At 37.9% G+C, this 19,762-nt stretch overlaps 1 protein-coding gene across 7 annotated transcripts in view; it reads left to right on the top strand.

The window, feature by feature from the left end:
* Nucleotides 1–19,762, top strand: part of LOC149300883 (RNA-binding protein Musashi homolog 2-like) — a 284,563-nt gene that overhangs the window by 234,997 nt on the left and 29,804 nt on the right. The window contains exon 10 of one of the 7 annotated variants that reach the window (XM_089484529.1): nucleotides 14,797–14,808. The exons of 5 other annotated variants lie outside the window; for them this stretch is intronic. In XM_089484529.1, coding sequence (XP_089340655.1) covers nucleotides 14,797–14,808 — 12 coding nt within the window. Of the gene's footprint in view, nucleotides 1–2,033; nucleotides 2,075–14,796; nucleotides 14,809–19,762 lie in introns of those variants that run through there. One more of the 7 variants, XM_089484528.1, reaches the window with a different exon arrangement.

Here is a 19,762-nt window from a genome sequence, read left to right as displayed (position 1 = left end):
TGTGATCCTACCTAATGCACATATGTCATCATGTTTCAGTTTAGTGCCTAATAAATATTTAAGTTAGCAGTTCCCTCTCCTGAACTTTTAGGCATATACTAGAGATTAATTTCAAGCATTATCAACAGTAAACCTTGTTTAAATATTTGAGTACTAGTTAAGTCACAAATAATCACCAGCATTTTACGGAGCTGTTTGCGTTGCCTCAGTGTCAGAACCCTACTTTAACCCCAGAAAGGTCTAAATATATGCCTGGGATTGTTGTGTATCCCCTATGGGTGGGATAAATCCGATATCCTGGAGTTATTACCTCTGTAGTAGCAAAGACACTTCTATATGGGTATATGAGCTGTTGTCTGTTCTCAGTCAAGTATATAACGTTTTGTTATGAACATGAACTAAAGACTGTACGAAAAAAAAAATTCACAAGGGTCCTGCTGGAGGCACAAACTGTTTTGCTCTGTTTGTGTTTAATAGGGGAAGGCAGAAAGTGGCTTGTATAAAAATTGGCTCGATTGTATAGTGTATTCACATGAAACCATCACTTAAACAGTTTTATTAGTAAACACTTAGACCAGCAGGACCAACATGCATTCTATTATACAGCAAATAAATGCTACCTTTATCTGGCACAATTGTTAAAAAAAATCAGCAGACACTATAGGATTTGTTGGCAGAATTGTGCTTGCACACATAGAATGGTCACGAGAATGACAACAGTTCGTAAAAAAAATATTGAAGTTATTGTGCTAGCTGAAGCGGTTTTATTAGTTATTTTATAAGGGTTCAGCTGTATTTGTTGTAAACACAAATCTTAACTTTTTGTCTGTAAGTACTGTGAACCCTCTCTGTTTTATGCATAGTTATAAAGTTCATTACTAGTCATTAGAGCTTATCCCCTGATCAGATATATACACGCACGCACGCACGCACACACACACATATATACACACATGCACACACGCTTACGTATATACACATACAAGAATTCCCATAACATGCTCAGTGTGTAAAAATAAATGCATAACAAAATAAGTGAAAAACTATGTAACCCCCACACATTAGTTGCCCTGGATGTTCACTGACATTGCGTTTATAAAACAGTATTATATAGTATTGTAGGTGCGACAGTGCTTTGTTCTTCTGTGTTGAAATATGTGAGTATTTGGAGCAGAGTCTTTGACTTGACGTGGAGCAAAGGAAGGGAAAAAATAGATTCTTCTTAAGCATCTGTAATTTCAGTCCTGCCTCAAGACACCTAAGAGACTTAATGTATTTATTCATTTGCTTACTGAGTTGGCACACTTGTCTCTTGTGGCAAGATTTCGGCTTGAGCCAAGTTTGTAGTTATAAGGCTTTAGAAGCTGTCAAAAGACACACAAGAACTTAACAGCTTTGCTGTATCTGACAACTAGCAGCAAAGGGGTTAATCCCATTTGATCCTTAATTACATGCTGCATGATAATTCTGTTAATTAATTGAATTTTTTAAGGGGTAGACGGGCTATAAATTGAATATTATGATACTAGCATGTATTTATCTCTGTTCCGTTCTGTGTTTGAACTATTAATTTGAGTGCAGCCCTGGACGTTCCTATTTGTACTGGAAAACCCATTTTGTCAAGAGATGAAGGATCTAGTGTTTACTTAAGAAAGAGGTCTGGCTTAGACAAAGCTCAAAAGACTCACTTAGTATAAAACTGTTCCAATATTTCACTATACCATCATAGTACAGTAATTAAATTGGAGGTATAAAATATGACTGGCGTCCTTTGATAGTACAAAAAAACAATTTACCAATAGCCCATATGCTTGTTAGACCTTACACGTTCCTTGATTTCCATACGTTCCTTCGTTCCTAGATCATACCTTCCTTCTGTTTAATTTCTCTTTAGGCTGCATGTGTTTGTCACATCCTCTTCTCCATATTCCATTTTTTTTGTAAATTAATTTTATTTATTTTTTCTTAATATATATCTGGGACATTTCTTTGCAATTCAGTCAATTAATTCCTGTTCTCATTTCACTTTGCAGACTATTTGCCGGTATCACAAGACATAATTTTTATCAACTAGCTCTTAAAGAGGCATTACAAATAAACCAGGGTTTAACTGCTGATCTAAAGGGAGAGCGCGGAGTGGCACTATTAAAATCTCCCCAGCTCCTCTTACATTTGTATCTACTTTTTTTGTTCATTTTTTTTAATTGTCATTACTCCCTTTTCTCATGCTCCCTATTTCAAGTCACTTTTTGTTTGTTCATTTTATTATTATTTTTAACAAATATTTTTTTTTTTTTTTTTTTTTATAACTCTTTCAGTTTGTTCTTTGTACATATTTTCTGTGGAAAAGGAGATTAATGCAGAAAAAGCACTTCTCACAAACTTCTTACCGGCATGCGATGGATCGCAGGTTGTGTTAATGGACATGTCTGAGCCTTTAAGATTTCGGCACAGAAAAAAAATAAGTGTGGGGCATACTAGCGAGATGTCCTATTGTTAAGCAATTAGGTAGTCTAGAAAAAAAACATTATCCAGAATGCATGATGAGGTAGCACATGAAACATTGAAGCTGGCAACTGCATAATTAGCAGACACCCTGGTTTTCTTTTGACATGTCCTTTAGGAGCTGCCATCATTAATAGCTACAGGGACGTGTGAAAAATGAAAGTTCTAATCCAGTTTTGTCATCTCGAGGACGGAGCGGCGGCCCACGCTTCAGCTCCGTTGCAGCTTGTGCTAGCAAGGCCAGCTGTATTGCTACACAGCAGCAAACGCCTTCAGTCATAATCATAGTCATTTGATGGATATATCTAGAAAAGATGTCGGTGTCTAAGAGAGTTTTAACTGCTAGTGTGATAGCCCATTATCGAGTTACAAACGCCTTACATGCGATCTCCTGTGTGACGGAACCAGCCGCGTTAAGAAATACATTTGTTTTGCCGCAAGAGGTGGAAGGCACCGGAGCCTTTTCTGTAACGTCTTCTAAGAAGCTGGCATAGTAGCCCCCTGCACTATGTCTGCACCTCTGCGACAACCCCACGGGGTGGGTTTTACTTATGAACTATGGGCAACAGACTATCCTCTGCACATATCCACATTATAAACGTCTCTATATGCCCACGTGTTATTGATTTCGATTTAACAACAGACGCAGAAAAGACTTTTTTTAATTTCTTAAACAATGATTTTTGCCTCCATCTGTCCAAACTTTTGCTTCTTTTTTTTTAATGCTGCTTTTTGGTTTGCAAATACCCCTGCTTCACAATCATGCCGACACTGAAAGTGCCCAAGGTTTAAGCTACACAATGTTTAAAGGCAGCCTTTTCTATTTAGTACATATGATAATAATATGAAACCAATTACATATTTAACCTATGGTACTGTATTTATTTGTGAGCTAAAAGTTATGACCAAGTCTTCTTGGTAAGTCCCATAGTTAGTTTTTTTTTTAAAATATATATATATATTATACTTCTTGTAACTCATTGTATATAAATCAGGTTCCTAATCCTAGAAGGGTGCATGCCTCATGTTACCATGCAGGGGCATTTTATGCGTAGTTCCTACTGCTATTTTTTTTAAATATCTATTAACTGGATGCCCATTGAATACCCCTCACCCAGATGAAGTCGGTTCAGAGCGGTTTAGGAAGCGTTTAATTCTGTTTATGTGCCGTGGTGATGGGTCACTCATGTAATTTTGCTGCTCCATTTTGACTGTGCCTTTTTTGCTCAGTTTCTGCATGTTCAAGGGTTTGTGAGAAGCAATCTGCACTATGTGTCTGCTGTAATTGCATTGTTTTTGTTATATTCACGTGCTCACTGTCAAATGCTTGTTAAATCCCAGCTGCTTTTCCCATCACTCTTTTGCCTAGAAATTTGCAACATAATTTGCATTGTGGGGCTGCGAGAAAGGGAGCCAGCCTCCGGAGTCCTCAAATACTGAATATATGTCATTTCTGTATGTACACGGGCACGGATGTTTGCAGCGCTCATAAAAATACGTATTTCAGCTCCTGATATAACACTCAATAGGTCTATACAATTAAATACCAACCACAACAGCATACTAATTCACTCCGGTGTTACAGGAATCATGGTATGAAAACTTTGCTTGTCAATTTAAATATGTTATATGGTCCATCACCATATATAAGGCCACATTAGTTCCACGGAAGTACATAAACATATACTTAATGCCTCTTGTTCTTAAGCACAGAAAATTAAGTCCCCAGACCCTATACTCAGCTGATCCTACCAAATGGATATGCCCTTAGGCTGCCTCGATGATCATGTTAAAACTTTGGTGTTACTTTTAATAATAATAATAATAATAATAATAAATAACAATAATAATTTCCCATCAATGTCAGCTGTTTAAATGCACCATAATATATAGTTTTTTTATGTAACTATCCACTAAAAATGTGAGTGAAGGTGGGATTTTCTATTCATTACAATTTTTTTTAAAATTTATATTAAATGTCAGAGCTACACATTACACTGCCCTTTTAGCAGAGGAAGCCTGTGTCATAACACATAGTTAAATTGATGAAATTAAATGTTTCATCTCACCCCAACCCATATGCCACTCCATTTTAGTGAAACGTATGTTGCTGATCTGTCTAAATAAATATCTTATTACACAAATCTAAATTTTCAGTTCTGGAAGGAAAAGCATGTTACAGTTCTGCAGGTTTATAATGCAATTATCACAGTTGGCAAACCAGAATATCAAAGGCACGCATTTCTGCGCTAGGTAACCACGCTTGCCATTTTTTCTAGGACGAACATATATTACACATGTTGCTAATAACACATGTAAAGTGCAACTTACAGTATAGGGATTCACAGAAGGGAATCAATGACTTTTATAAAGCCTACATACTGCAGGGTGGCATTTAGTTCTAATTGTATAGTACAGCATTACGTGTTCAAAATGTACTGTTCAAAAAGTTTGGGGTCACTTAGCTGTTTTCATTGAAAACATGGCAATTTCTAGCTGTGTAAAAATTTCAAAGGGTTTTTAATTATCAATTAGCCTTCTAAACTTGGATAGGTCAACACAACTTGCCATTGGAACACAGGAGTGATGGTTGCTTCTGTGCGCCTATGAAGATATTCAGCTGAAAATCAGTCATTTCCAGCTCAAATAGTCATTTACAAAATTAACAATGCCTACACTGTATTTCTGATCCATTTCATGGTATTTTAATGGGCAGATTCTTTCAAAAACAATGATATTTCTAAGTGACCCCAAAGCATTCACCCCCTTCTGCACAGGTGTAACAACAAAGGCCCCTGTGTTTGTGAACCGCATCACATCATAGCTAAGTGAGCATATACACAATTCTATGTGAAATAATCCTGGTGAAGGTTACACAAATGTCATTATTGACACTATCATAGCGCACCTGGGTCCCTTAAACAAAAATGTAACTGCATTAGATGTGCCTGCTTTTGCATCCTGCTCATTTGCGTCCTGCTCATTTGCGTTTTGGTTGGCTCCCTTTTCTTTTGCTCTGCACAATTGCTTCTAATCAATATGCCTTTTTGTTTTTGTTATGACCATGAACTGTGATAGTTTGTCGTTGGGATATAATCACCATCCTTGGAGTCTTGTAGAACTGTGATTTTACTATGCATCATGAAGGGCCAACCCATGTGAGCCTCTGCCAAAAGAGTAGAGTTGAGCCAGTGATTATAGTGAAATCAATTATGTCTGCTCAGCCCTTCTTACAGAAAAGCTCATCTGAGTTTGCAGGTCACGATGTATAGAGATATCACAGAGTTGACACTTACCTTCAAACTCCCAGGTTAGTGAATATGCCACAAACCATGCACCAACCATGTTAGCCATTGTTAGTTAACATTACATTCCTTCTGTACATTTATTTTTGCTTTCTGTATATATATTTGACAACCGTCATTTTTTTGTTCTGTAAAGTATTTTGAATCATAAAAAAATAAATTGTTTACAATGGTGAAATGTTGTGTCCATCTCTTAGACTGTAGTTTCACACATAATAAAACATGTACGCCAACCAAAATGTTCAATTTAAACCAAGCCCAAGCCTTCACTAGGCCACATTAAGACTCGACATTTTTGCATGCTGATGTTCAGTTTAGTTCATTTTATAACAAATTCATTCCATAAGAAAAAGACATCAATATTGAAAGTTAATGAAAAATCTGAATACAAATTTCTACAAAAACAAACCCCAAAATGTTTTTCAAGGAAGTAGAAATTAAATTGGTTGCTTTAACCCCTTAATGACAAAGCCCGTACATGTACGGGCTCAAAATGCATTGTCTTCAATGGTTTTAGGGGCCGCCCATTGTCCTTAATGGGTTAAGAGAGTGAAGTAACGTAGGACAGCATTTTCAGCCTGCTTGGAATCAGCAATGATTCTGTATCCTCTGATTTTCTTCCTTTTTATAACAATATTCAATATTTCAATAGCGTTTTTGGGCTGTTCTTTACTCTGTCTTGATTTTCCTCATTGTAAGTACAGCCGTGGATTCAATCAAAACTTCATAGCTTAACTTAAAGTCTCAACACGTCTGCTCTGTATATTTATGCACATGTTCATATGGATTACATGCAACCAATTCACCAGCTATGGTTTATAAACAACCACCGTAAGTCTGTCAGTCTGTGGTTTTGTAAGGAGTAGGAGACTGTTAACTTGCATATTGGAACTTAAAGAATGTCAAGCTATTCCAATTATTAAGAAAAGCAAGCACCATGTACCTTAATATTATTATTATTATTATTATTATCTTTTATTTATATAGCGCCAACAATTTACGCAGCGCTTAATACAATACATAAATTCAAGGGATATGACAAGAATTGACAGACTAAGACAAACCGATACATCAGGTGGAGAGAGCCCTGCTCGCAAGCTTACAATCTTGAGGGAATGGGGTGACAAACATAAGGCACAGAGAAAGGGTGAGAGGTGGTGCGTGGGGTATCAGTGATGGGTGAGAGGTAGTGTGGGGGGTATAAGGCACAGAGAAAGGGTGAGAGGTATTGTGGTGGTTGTCTCAATGACAAGGAAGTTCTAGCAGCTAAGGTGGAATGCTTCTCTGAAGAAGTGGGTTTAAGATTCCAGAGATATAGGGCAGCTCGAGTGAAATCTTGTAGACGGGAAAAGGAAGAGGTGATAAGTTAGGGAACAGTTAAGAACTGGAGGGAGTTTATGGTTGGAGATGATAGGAATAATACTAATGTGAGTCTTAAACACAGACTTAGGCTTTTCTTCTGCTATTTCATACACATGATCAAATGTAATACACATTGTTAATTTGGATTTCAGTGCAAGATAGCATTTGTTGTACTTAACATTACATTCCACTTGGATATAAAATGAAACAAGCTTAAATGTCTTGTCGTTTGCTCAGCTAGCTCCGTGCTATATTTTTTTGCCTTTTTTTTGTTTACTGAAATCTACATTAAAAGTTGTCCTTGCCATATGTTGTCTTTGACTCTGAATCACTACCATTAATCCACATTCATCACTTGACTTTCTCTTGTGGAGGATCACCGTGTTTTTGTGTGTGTTTGTTTCCTGATGCAGCATGCTATAAAGCCTGGGCCAGCATCTTTCACCCCCTCCACCCAAACATTAATGTTTTCAGCTTTTTAAGGGAAGTATAAAAAGGACCCGTATAGTGCAACATTAGTACGTTAATTGTTTAGCAAATTTTAACACTGGAAATCTTTAAATTAGTACATTTATATGGTATTGGCTGCATGAAATATGTATCTGATATATTATTAGGTTACTCTAATGGAGGAAGCAAGGGTTCCTTCCTTGAGAGTACATGTGCAAAAGAGCAAGGAGGGTCTGCTGCCCATAGCTCATAGGTATCAATCTTTTCCAATCTTAAACATCATCGGTAGTGTTTTCAAGGAAAACAGTATGTTTACCTTGAAGTTGGACTGTGCGTATGAGTAGACTTCTCCTACTCATGAATCTGTTTAGTATTCATAGCAGTACTTTGGTCACCATTATCGCTTAGGATTAGCATACAATCAAGCTGACCAACCAAGAAATATAGTCTACTGCCTAGGATGCAAGGCAGTGACAGAGGCCCTCCATAGGGGCCAAGCAGACCCCATGGGTCTTGCGTAGTCTGCTGCAATGAACTGAATTCATTTAGAATGGAAATGGTGAAAAAAATGGTGGAGAACAGAAGCCGTTTATGGATTGACTTTTGTTTATTTCTCCTTGAGTCTTAATAACATTTACACTACAAACGAGTGTACAAATATTCCAAGTGATGCCATTAATTTGACGTACTGTTTTACAAGCCACCATGTAAGTTAATGTGGGCATACGAAAATGTTCTATTGTGATATAACTTACAAATATTCCAAAGAGAAGTCCCATTTTATCTACCAGGAAAGCATCCTTCTGTGTCTCCTTAAGAGTCATGCATCTCACCAATCAGCAGTTAGCTGATGATATCCTTTTCTCGCTTGAGTGTATGAGCTTTTTCCTGACATGGAGATCATCTTAAAAACTATATCAGTCATTTATTGCTATTCCAGTTTCCTATTGTCTGCTCGGAAACGGTAGCTGAAACACAGATGTGTTTGGTGGAAGTATGATGATAGCCAGTTTTAATGGCATTAAAGATATTGTGGCAGGCTGATGACTTGAAACATTTCAAATCACAGATTTCACTGTTATGAAGAGATCAACCCTGAGAGGTTTCTAACGCAGGAACAAAGGCAGAGTTGGCCATAAATAAAGCATGTTAATCAATGGAATTAGATTTATGCTCCAAAAGCATCTTCTCACCCCACCCTTGCACTAAGAGGATCCGTAACATAACAGAAATGGAGCAATATTTTGGGAATGGGAATTTAGGATGACTGCTTCCGATGGGATTATAATATATATATGTTTAATAAATATGCTTAACTATAAAATAGGATCTTGGAAAATGCTAAAAATTTAATTCAATTGTTCAAAAATAAAATAAAATTTTAAAACATTCAATGAAAGCTTCCATTATGCATTCTTTATATCCTTGGTGTCAAATATGACTTGCAGCCATATTTAGCTATGGCGTTATATATTCACAGTTGAGCTTCCAGTCCTAGCCATGTCATGCCCATAAAAACGGTGAGGCGTCATTGGTTCTGTTTCAGTAATCTATATTTCTGTAATGAATCCGGAGACAAAGTTACACTTTTTTTTACCCATGCCTGATGCTTGAGCAGCCACTTCTGCATTTTTTTACTGGGGACTACTACCAAGCTTGACAAAGGAGCTGCATATAATTATAGAGAGTTTTTATGTTAAGTAAGAGGAGCCACGAGGTGCAGCTATATGTGCTGGAAAAAACTAATGTGTGTTTGCAGTTCAGACCTGAGTTTTGAACCTGTCAATTAAAGGCTGATTTTTAACTACAGTGAAGCATCTTTGGGGATTATTGAACAAAGTGGGTTTTGACAGGAGAGTTGCAGTTTGAAGTCCTTGGCTTTACTGTACATTACAAAGGGACAAGCTAGTGATCTTCTGCAGGAAGTGCTTGGCTGACCAGTATAATTTGTGGTTGCATTTCTTAAGATTCACCTAATACATAGTACTATACATTATGCAGTGCCTGTTCATCCCTTCTTGCAGAAGAAACATGTCGGGGTCAGCCTTTAACAATGTGAGGTTTTACAATAGTTGATCTCTATTTCAGGCAACCACACCATAAAGAAGTGCACAGTTATAGAACCAATGCATTAGCTAAACATTTACATTGTGTCATGTGTGGCTTGTAAATTAATAGCCACTCTCCTGAAATACCGAAGTATCTGCACTGCACATCACATAGTTACACCGCTCAAGGCAGAACCAAGCAACTGTTCTGTAAATCTGTATCTCTTTTAGATTGCCAGTTGCAATTACAGCTAAACAATATGCATTGATGTGACTTCACAGTTTACCATAAGGGGCCATGAAGAGACAGTAGCAGCTTTGTAGCTTGACTCTGGAGTATAAGGATGTCTGATGTGGAGAGTTGAACACTGTGCACAGCCTGATCCTTGGCAATATGCAGCTAAGAGGCTTTTAAAAATGTTACAAGAGTTGTCTCACTATCAACACAGCTGGTGCTATGTAAAGCCATTGCAATATTTCCATAAAATCATTCGGTAGATCACTCCCTGATGGTCTGTAATGAAAACAATAACCATTAAAAGCAGCTTTTCATGAGCTGGGAGAAAAATCCCTCTCTGAACTGTGAAATATGAACATATAATTCCAAACAAAGAAATCCAGTGTTTCTTTCTGTAAGCTTTAATATGTAGACTTCATATTGTACCGTTCATTTCATGTCAATGGAGATTGTTTCCTTTTACAAAGCAAAACTAAAGGTGTCATTCCTGCATGCTGATTTAAAATTGGATCGCCAAGCTTTGGTGGAATAGATGACATCGCACACCCAAACGTTATGTTGGTTGGCTTCTCTATATCCATCTACAGCAACCAGCAATACAAATATAAATGCACATGAATAGTTCACTAATAACCCCTTTAACAATAGATGCAACAGAGGAAACCTAGCCAGAAATGTAATATACATTTGAGTAGACCTACGCTCTTATGTTGGGACTTATACTACCCTATAACTATACATTTAATCAACACATAGCAAATGAAAATGGATCAAGCATGCATATTTGTATAGTATTGTTAATATAATGGATAAACATGAGATTGTGGTATATTACATGTAGTTTTGGATGCCAAGTTAACCATTTTTACTGCTTATTTTCAATTCCGTTAACCACTAATAAAAAGCTTTATCTCAAGGTCGTGAGTTAATTTCCTTATTTAGGTTGGGTGTTCTTTTTACAGTCGTGTTACATTTAGCAAATGTTTGTGATGTTAGTGGCCATCTCCTGTTCGCATTATGGCAGCAATGCTTGTAATGTGGCTTGTGATGCCCTGCAATCACGATAAACATGAAAGGCATTCAATATTGAGATGTTTAACAGACAAAATCAGAAAGGGGAGTTTGGCAATTGTCCCGAGAAACAGATTTCTGGTCTGATATCCAGCCACCTCTGTGTACATCCAAACCCACCAATACAGTCAAATCTAAAAATGCTATAAAACTGAAAAAAATATTATACAGGCTCCCTAGGACCCCCTTATGTACAAGTGGCAACAGATGACACCACTTCCCTCAGCCTATGTATGGCTAGTTAAATACATTGATAGATGGCATGTGGGTACCTCAACCAACTTAGTGAGGGTCACTGTTTAAATGTCCTTTTACCATTAATATTTAAAGTTGTGTCCGCTTCCCTGGGCCATTTATCCCATTAAAAAATATTCCTACCTCTCTAAATAATCTAGAAATATGGGGGGAGGTCCTTCATATACATCCTTTGGGCACCAGGAGGGTGGACATTGAAGATCACTTTTTCTGCTGTTATCCAGATAAACCATCATTTGTCATGTAACAATTTGCAGATCAGTAAAACATTGTTAGCAATGTCTGTTCATGAAATAAAGTGCCAGTGTCAGGGTAAGTAGAAAACTACAAAGAGTTAAAAATTCAGGATGTCACAGTGTTGAGCATTTAACTGGGATGCTATCCAGAGTGCATTTCTTTTCTATCACCTTTAAATGGCAAAATTGCCTGCTGTTATCCTTAGAACATCAATTCAAAGGTTAATTGCACTCAATTTATTGCTCGTTAGCCCAAACACACCTACAGGTCTGCTCAGCTCCTGATAGATTGCAAAGTTCTGAGGAAATAATATTGTATAACCCCCTTCAGTCTCATTAAATGAAATATCCAGCTATTAAATGGAACTCGGGGACAGACAATTGGTGTTGGCTGAACTGAGGAGTTCACGTTTAAGCTGTGATGTAATAGTGCACAGTTTGTCAAGAATTGTTTCTTTTTTCCAACTGTTATATTAACCTTCGTCACAATGGAAACCTTCAGGGGATAATACGTAATCTGTTCTTTCTTAACACAGCAGCTATAAACAATTACGTCTATTCATGGAACCTGCGGCGTTACCCTTTGTGTTCTGTAAAGCTGGTGAAATTCACATGGCGGCACTATACATAAGCATGTGTTTCGTGTGACTTAAGTGGAAAGAGTGTTATGGCTCATTTAAAGTTGTTCACCTAGGTGTGATGTCATATGTGATTCCATGCTCAAAAGATACATGCTGCCACAGCTCACCCAGTCACTGTCCTGATTTCTGATGATCCTCCACCCATCATTGAAAAATTGCCAGCATTGACAATGTAAAGGATTGTACAGATTACTATATAAGAGTGAGTTCTGAAAGTGACAAGTGGGGTTGGATTTACCATAGGGTACAATAAGTAAAAAGATGCCTTTCCCATATACTTAACTTAAATGCTGGCAGCCAACACTTAGTTAAGGTCTACATGCATCTCAATTTTTGTACTGTATGTTGACAAAATCACTGTATTTTTTGTTAAGTCCGCTAGCTATAAAGCGCCTTGAGCTGTTTACATTGGTTTTTAAATAGTGCTTGTCTTGGGAAAAACATATTTTTATTGATTATTAATTAAGGGTCATTATCGGTCGTACTAAGGACACCCTAACACAGAAGAATGGAACTTGGTATTTGAATGGGCTAATCTCGTTACTGGGTTATTATACTACGGTATACTTTCATGATGGATCTTCCAAAAAAATAAAAACGCACCACCAAACTAGAAGTGAGGAATGGCAGCATCACCCTGAAAAGGAAAGCGGCAATTTTGTAATTAGTAGTTGTCAGCCGCTAATCGTTCCAGCAGGAGGAATATTGATTGTAATAGCATCTGACTGTAGACGGGCATATGCCTGAGCCGGTGGCATCGGTACTCTGTTTTTCACTGAAAGGTTTCTTTCGTTAAACTCCAGCGTATCTGCAGCATACTTCTTTATATTCTGTTGACTGCGGAGAGGAACGCCGGGTTCAAACCAGTTAGGTGTTAAGTGAAGTCACTTCATGCATGGTGTGCCGTGAGTTGCTAATTTTCTAAACTGGTGAAATAGATTTTAATAAGCTCCACAGAACACAATTTAAAGACAAAGGAAACAGCTTTGTGTTGCTGTCACAATAAGTAACCATAGACAAGCATGCAGGTGCTAGAAATGTTAATAGGACTGATTTGTTCCTATGAAAAGAACTGTATTCTCTCGTAAGTAAAAGCAAAGTGGCTTCGTTCTCTAGGATTTCTACGCAAGACTAAATCAAGTTTATCAACTTAGTTTAATCAAGCGATATTGACTTATATAGCGCCGTCATATTCTGCCATGATGTACAATTGCTAAACAGGACATGGCAAGCAGTGCATCACGTAACAATTTGGACTTACAGAAGCAAAAGGTTGTATACAAATTTATACAAAGGTGGCAATTGGCAAATATTGACCCTGTTCTAGAAACAAACAAAAAAAGAAAGCTTTCTGAATAAACCCTAAGATTGTGAAATCAGGTTCATTTTTCCATGCAGCAGGGTATCATTCTTATATTTCTTTAATAGCGTACGTTATTATTGTAACCAGTAATAGATCTGAGCAACACTAAATATGTATTGCATTGTGAATAAACGCGCCTTTTCTTTTGCACATCAATCCAAAACCCTTCTAAATGAGTTTTGTCATGTTAGGGCTGCCTATTGTCATACACTTTCTGTTGAAGAATATCACTGAATGATGTCTACATAGATAGGATATATACGACTCCTATGATGCTAGTTTTGAATCATACTGACATTTTGGTTATCTCATTTTTCTATAAAGAAATAAAACTGCAGAGTAGTTTTCTGGGCGATGTTCGCTACTCCAAGGAATTATCTTGTGTGAATTAAGCTTTCATAGGTTTTCAGTGTCGCTGAGCCCTTTCCTACACTGTGCGGACCCTCCAGGCATGGTGGGTTAACAGCTCACTTTCCCACTTTTTTATGAGACATCATTTCATAACACACTATGTAATGATTACAGTTTGCCATTACTATTTAGTTTAAATGCAGGTCTAATATTGCTTTCCTTGCCATTTATTTCTATTCCCAGAAGTAAATATTTCTGCAGTATAACCTTGTAAAGCAAAAGGTTAAGGGTTTCTAGCCGGTCAAAAAGAAATAATGTTAAAATACAATAATAGTGTGTGCAACTAAGTGGAATATCTCTTTCTTTAAGTCATGAACCAACATATTTTTTCTGAAGAAAATGCTATACCGATTTCCCCTATTTGTATTAATGGGTATTCTGTATAGTAACCAAATAATAGTTTTTTGTGTATTATAGTACCTTATACCAAGGGTTTACAGTGGCAGCATAAGGGCAGGGTAAGGCCCACCAGGCTTTTTTACAGCCCCAACCAGATTGCGATACCTACAGTATGGCATTTATTGTACCGCATATTAACAGCTAAGATTGAAACTTATCCTAACTTTCCGTTGACTGCTTTTCACAGGATCAGGGCTGAGGTCCACAAAAAATGTAAATGCCCGCAATACCCACTTCACAGGGGGTTTTATTGACTAAAGAGAGTTGTGGCTTCAACTCCCTTACGTCACCATTTATTTTGAAGGGTAAACTGTGTAATGCATAATGAAAGATTACTCTAGTTGCAGTGTTGAGGATGGATTGGAGCGGTGAAAGGTGGGAGAGGGGAAAACCAGTTAGTAGGGAGTTTCAATAATCCAGGTAGCATATGACAGCATATGACTTATGTTGGTAGTTCCTTGTGTGAGGAATGCGTGAAGTAGAGTTCAGAGTCAAGTGTGACACTAAGGCAGCGATCTTGGTCAGTCGGTTGCATGGTAGCATTTTCAACAGTGATAGAGATGCCAGAAGTTGAGGATGGAGGGGATACTGGGATAAGCATAAGCTCCGTCCTTGAGATGTAGAGCTTCAGGTAATAAAACGTCATCCATGATGCAATTCCAGAAAGACAGTCAGTGACGCGGGAAGAGATTGTGAAACGTCGAGATAGCAGATATAGATTAGAGTGTCATCTGCATATAGGTGGTGCTGAAAGCCAAAGGAAGATATGAGCTGTCCAGGTGAAGAGGTATAGATGGAGAACAGTAGAGGCCCAAAAACTGAACCCTGTGCAACACCAACAGATAGCGGTAGAGGAGAGGAACAAGACACTAAAGGTCCGAACAGAGAGTTAAGGTTTGAACTAGGAAAGAGCTGTGTCACGGATGCCGTGGGCATGAAGCGTTTGTAGAAAGAGGAGGGGGGATCAACTGAGTTGAAGACTGTAGTTCCAAGACTATAAGCAGTGAGAAGTGGCTTTTTGTTTTAGCTGTGAGGAGGGGGTCGCCATCTAATGCTGTGGACAGAAACCAGAGGGTAAAGCAGAGAGAAACTTAGTTGATTATAAGTTAATCATTCCAGCAGTTTGGATGCCAAGAGTAGAAGTGAAACTGGAGACTTGGAGTATAAACTAACTCGAGTCTAGGCATATCAAATCAATATAGAGAGTTTAGTCACTCCTCCTTTGGTTCTAGGAAACAAAAACATATATGCTGCCTTGTGTTAGTGATGACAACTTTGTGCATTTGTTTTTTGGTTTTTTTTTTCTCCATGGCATCATAAATTTGGATCATGGCGATAACAGTAGCAGCTGCTCATATACGGCTTTGTTGTACCAGTTGGAGTGTTGGTATCACAAATGAAGGTGCGAATCTAAATAGTGCCATAGGGGAGGATAACGGTGAATGGCCAACTTACTTTAAATACGCAAGATTCGTAACTCTTCGCTTTCGAAACGCTGTGTGTCATTTGGACACAGTCTCGGAGAAAAATGCTGTATATCTACAAAAGGGCTGTGTGTATTATTAGTAGTTTTGTTTTCCAGGAGGGTAAATCCAGTCCCTTCATACTCAGGAAGTTTGTAAGTGCTCTTGATAGAATGGCCTGGAACGGATTGGACACATCAACTAATACTCTAGTGGCACACAAACTGGAAAACCTATGTGCCGTTTGTGGATGATGTCATCTATTGTATTTTAGCTAGTAGGTATTTTGTTTTCTCTGAGGGGCCAATAAGACCCATTCAGAAGTATGATGACATGTCAGAATGATGTGTGTTTGCACTGTGAATGTATTGTTATATAGCAGGAATCTGATTAAGATCCCCAATCATCTAATTATATCTTATTTCTTGCATTTTGACCATGGAAGCATACTTTGCATCTGTCATACAGAGCAGTGGAATTCCTTATTATAGCACGTTGAGCTATAATGAACATTTGATTGTGTCTTAGAACAAAAATAAATCAAATATTGTCTTCCTGATAAGCTTGTCTATACCCACGGAAGCTGGATCTGTTAGATCAGGTAAATGCTTACGGATGTTCATATGCAGTTTACATTTATTCCTCCAATCATAATACAAAAAAAGTCTCATATGATGTCACCTTTTTAGTGCCTTTCTTCTACTTTTTTATCCTTAGTGCTCCCTTATTATCAGAATGCATAGGAAAAGTCAGAAGTTGTGTGTTTTAGAACAGTCTGTATAAGAGCAAACCCATAGGTATTGTAGGTATTACCATTTCTTAGAAAAAATGGGTATTCCATGTATACAGGAAGAAATCAGCCTATGTGGAGATTAGGCTTATATAATGCTGGCTGATTCTGTAGCTCTGTTATAACAGGGTACAGTGAAGATATTTAACCAATTTAATTTAAAATTACAACATTAGCAGAACTAAAACTTATGTGTACAGAAGGAGAATAGGTCCCTGCCCTGGTAAGCCTGCACTGCTTGAGTGAGGATAAGTTAATTGTAGCGAAAGCAGTGTCAGTACATGGTGGATGGCTTCTTGTAGGGTATTATGCGAGAACAATGCACGTTTCCTAAAACAGATGGCTTTTAGTGAAATTTGAGGAAGCGGGAGAAAGTCTGACAGAATGGGACAGGGAATAAAAGAGAAATGAAAACACATATGAAATCCTACGCAAGAGTAAAGGGCTAATAGAAGAGAGACTTGGGAGGAACAAAAAAGGTTGGTTAGGATTTGGATACGAGAGTAGATATATTAGGGGGGGGTGCAAAGTTGTTTAGGGCTCTATAAATAAGGATCGGAAATTTGAACTTAATTCTGGAGGGTATAGGGAGCCAATGGAGTGACCGGCAGTGGGGCAGGAGACAAATAGCAGTGAGAAAGCAAAATTAGTCTTACAGCAGGGAAAAGCAGGAGATTACAAGTGAATGCATTGTTATTTTAGTTTTTGAGAAAAGATCAGATTCAGGGATGTTCCTCAAGTGAAGTTGGCAGGATTTGGTGAGTGACTAGATATGTGGGATGTAAGAGTGCAAATTCAAGTATGACACCAATGTTGGGTAGATTGTGGAATTGTCAACGATAATCAAGATGTCAAGGATTGTAGACAAAAGAGATGGGCTAAAACTTGTATGCGTAAAATTCAACACAACATTGGGTTAACTGTGATTAAGTACTATGTACCAAGGTTGCATTATTAAATATGTCTGGTTTTATTTTTTGGAGTGGTATCACAGACAGTGAAAGGCAACCACTTGTTGGTGGGAGTTGTAGCCTGCAGAAACTAGGGTTTCATTTACTACGCATCAGTTATTCAGACTTAACCATCACTTTGCATGGTTACCAACCTACCAACCTAGCAATTTGCCATTTTATGCCGTTTGGATTACCAATAAAACATTAATATTCTGTTAGTAATCACAAAGCATTAGTTTCCCTCCTTAATTGACCACCTTCACAGTTCATTTCCTCTAAGACTTAAAAGGAATAATTTACGTATTAAAAGGAAACAAAATTACTCGCAGGAAGCCAAAGTAAATTTTTAGATATGTTGTACCTCCAAAACAAGAATTCTTAATTTATTAAACGAGAGGCACTAAAGCAGTAATGAAATCAGTGTGTGTGTGTGTGTGTGTGTGTGTATGTATTATGACCACTGACAGGTAAAGTGTGTAACACTGACATTGGATGTGATTTATTAGGCAGCATGTGAACATTTTGTCCTCAAAGTTGATGTGGTAGAAGCAGGAAAAATGGGCAAGCATAAGCATCTGAGCGAATCTGATAAGGTCCAAATTGTGATGGCTAGACAACTGGGTCAGAGCAGCTCTTGTGGGGTGTTCCCGGTCTGCTGTGGTGAAATGTGGGCCAAGGAAGGAAAAATGGTGAACTAGGGACAGGGTCATAGGCGGCCAGGGCTCATTGATGCACGTGGGGGTGGAAGGCTGGTCCGTGTGGTCAAATCCAACAGACACACTACTGTAGCTGAAAATGCTGGTATGGGGATGCGTAGCCGCAGACCAGTCAGGGTGCCCGTGCTGACTCTTGTTCACTGCCAAAAGCGCTTACAATGGGCACGTGAGCATAAGAACTGGACTAGGGAGCAATGAAAGAAGGTGGCCTGGACTGATGAATCATGTTTTCTTTTATATCACGTGGATGGCAGAGTGCGTGCTTTTATCTAGACAACACATGGCACCAGGATGCCCCACCTCACACCTTCAGAGGTGTAACAAATTAAGTTTATTTTATAATCTGCCAGGGAATCCCGGAGTGTTTCTCATTTTATATAAAGCTGGATGTTGCTGGAGCCCCTTACAAGGAAGAGAAATTATCCATATTATATATGAGATTTTCTTGAAAAAGACCCCAAACATCATTTAGCTTAATCTAACACATCTAAATGAGAGTAGGATTGTTTGCTGGAGTCCGTACATTACACAAATTTTGATGTTCCACAACATTAATTAAACAAAATAGTAAAAGCATGCATTTCTTCCCCATTTTGACATGGATACATCTTGGGGAAAAAAAACATTGCTTTCTCCTTCATCTTCAGGCTTATCAAGCATCAATTTAAGAATTTGTGTGTGTGTGTTTATGTATACTTAAATACATACAATTAGAGTAAATGCATCCCATATGATTTTACAAGATTTACATATATTACACAATATATACACACCGAATGAGAAAAGAAAAACAAGCAATATTACGACTATAAACACAATAAATCGGCCTTTTGTTATTGAAACTATTTTATTTAGATATTCTGGGTCATGTGTTAATGTATGAAGCTACAGTTTTGTAATGAGTAATTAGTAGAGAATACACTACAGACATTGTTTGCAAAACAAATGACCTCCAAATGGCAAAGTCCCAAGGACACCACAATCTCTTTATCATTGGCAATCTTTGTTTCACTTTCAGCAGTATTGATTAGACTCTATGCTGACAAATTCAACAATCTCCGGAATATTGGTAACAAAACTCTTCCCTGGTTCTGTTCCAATCTTTCTAATCAGTCCTTCAGTGTCTGATGCTACATCCCGTTCATCTTCTGTTGACCTCTGTTGGTTTGCCTCTAGGCTCAACCTTATCAGTTCTATTCTGTTTACACTCTTGTCCTCCTGGCAGTTTCATGAACCATTGACTATGTCCCACAGGTAGTTTGTGACCTCCTCCAAGGTCATAGATGTGTTATATTAAGATACCCTGCCTACATTTTATAGCTACACCAGTCGGTACGTTAAAGACCAAGGTGTGGTTAGCCCATTGCTAGAAAGTGGAAAGCGTACCTGGCACTTCTCTGAAACGGATCTATTAGGCTACTAGTTTCTTCCAAAAAGCTGAGGCAGACTTTTATGATTAAGACAAGAAGCGGAATGCTAATTATATAAGAGGAGTTTGGATCTCACAGGAAATTTAAAAATCACGTAGATTAACTACACAATTAATCTATTCTCCT

This window comes from Sceloporus occidentalis, unplaced genomic scaffold (assembly GCF_023333645.1).
Source record: "Sceloporus occidentalis isolate IW3139 unplaced genomic scaffold, rSceOcc1.0.p SCAF_22, whole genome shotgun sequence".
NCBI classification, from domain to species: Eukaryota; Metazoa; Chordata; class Lepidosauria; order Squamata; family Phrynosomatidae; genus Sceloporus; species Sceloporus occidentalis.
Note: the sequence above shows the minus strand (reverse complement) of the source record. Positions and strands in the feature narration are given on the sequence as shown.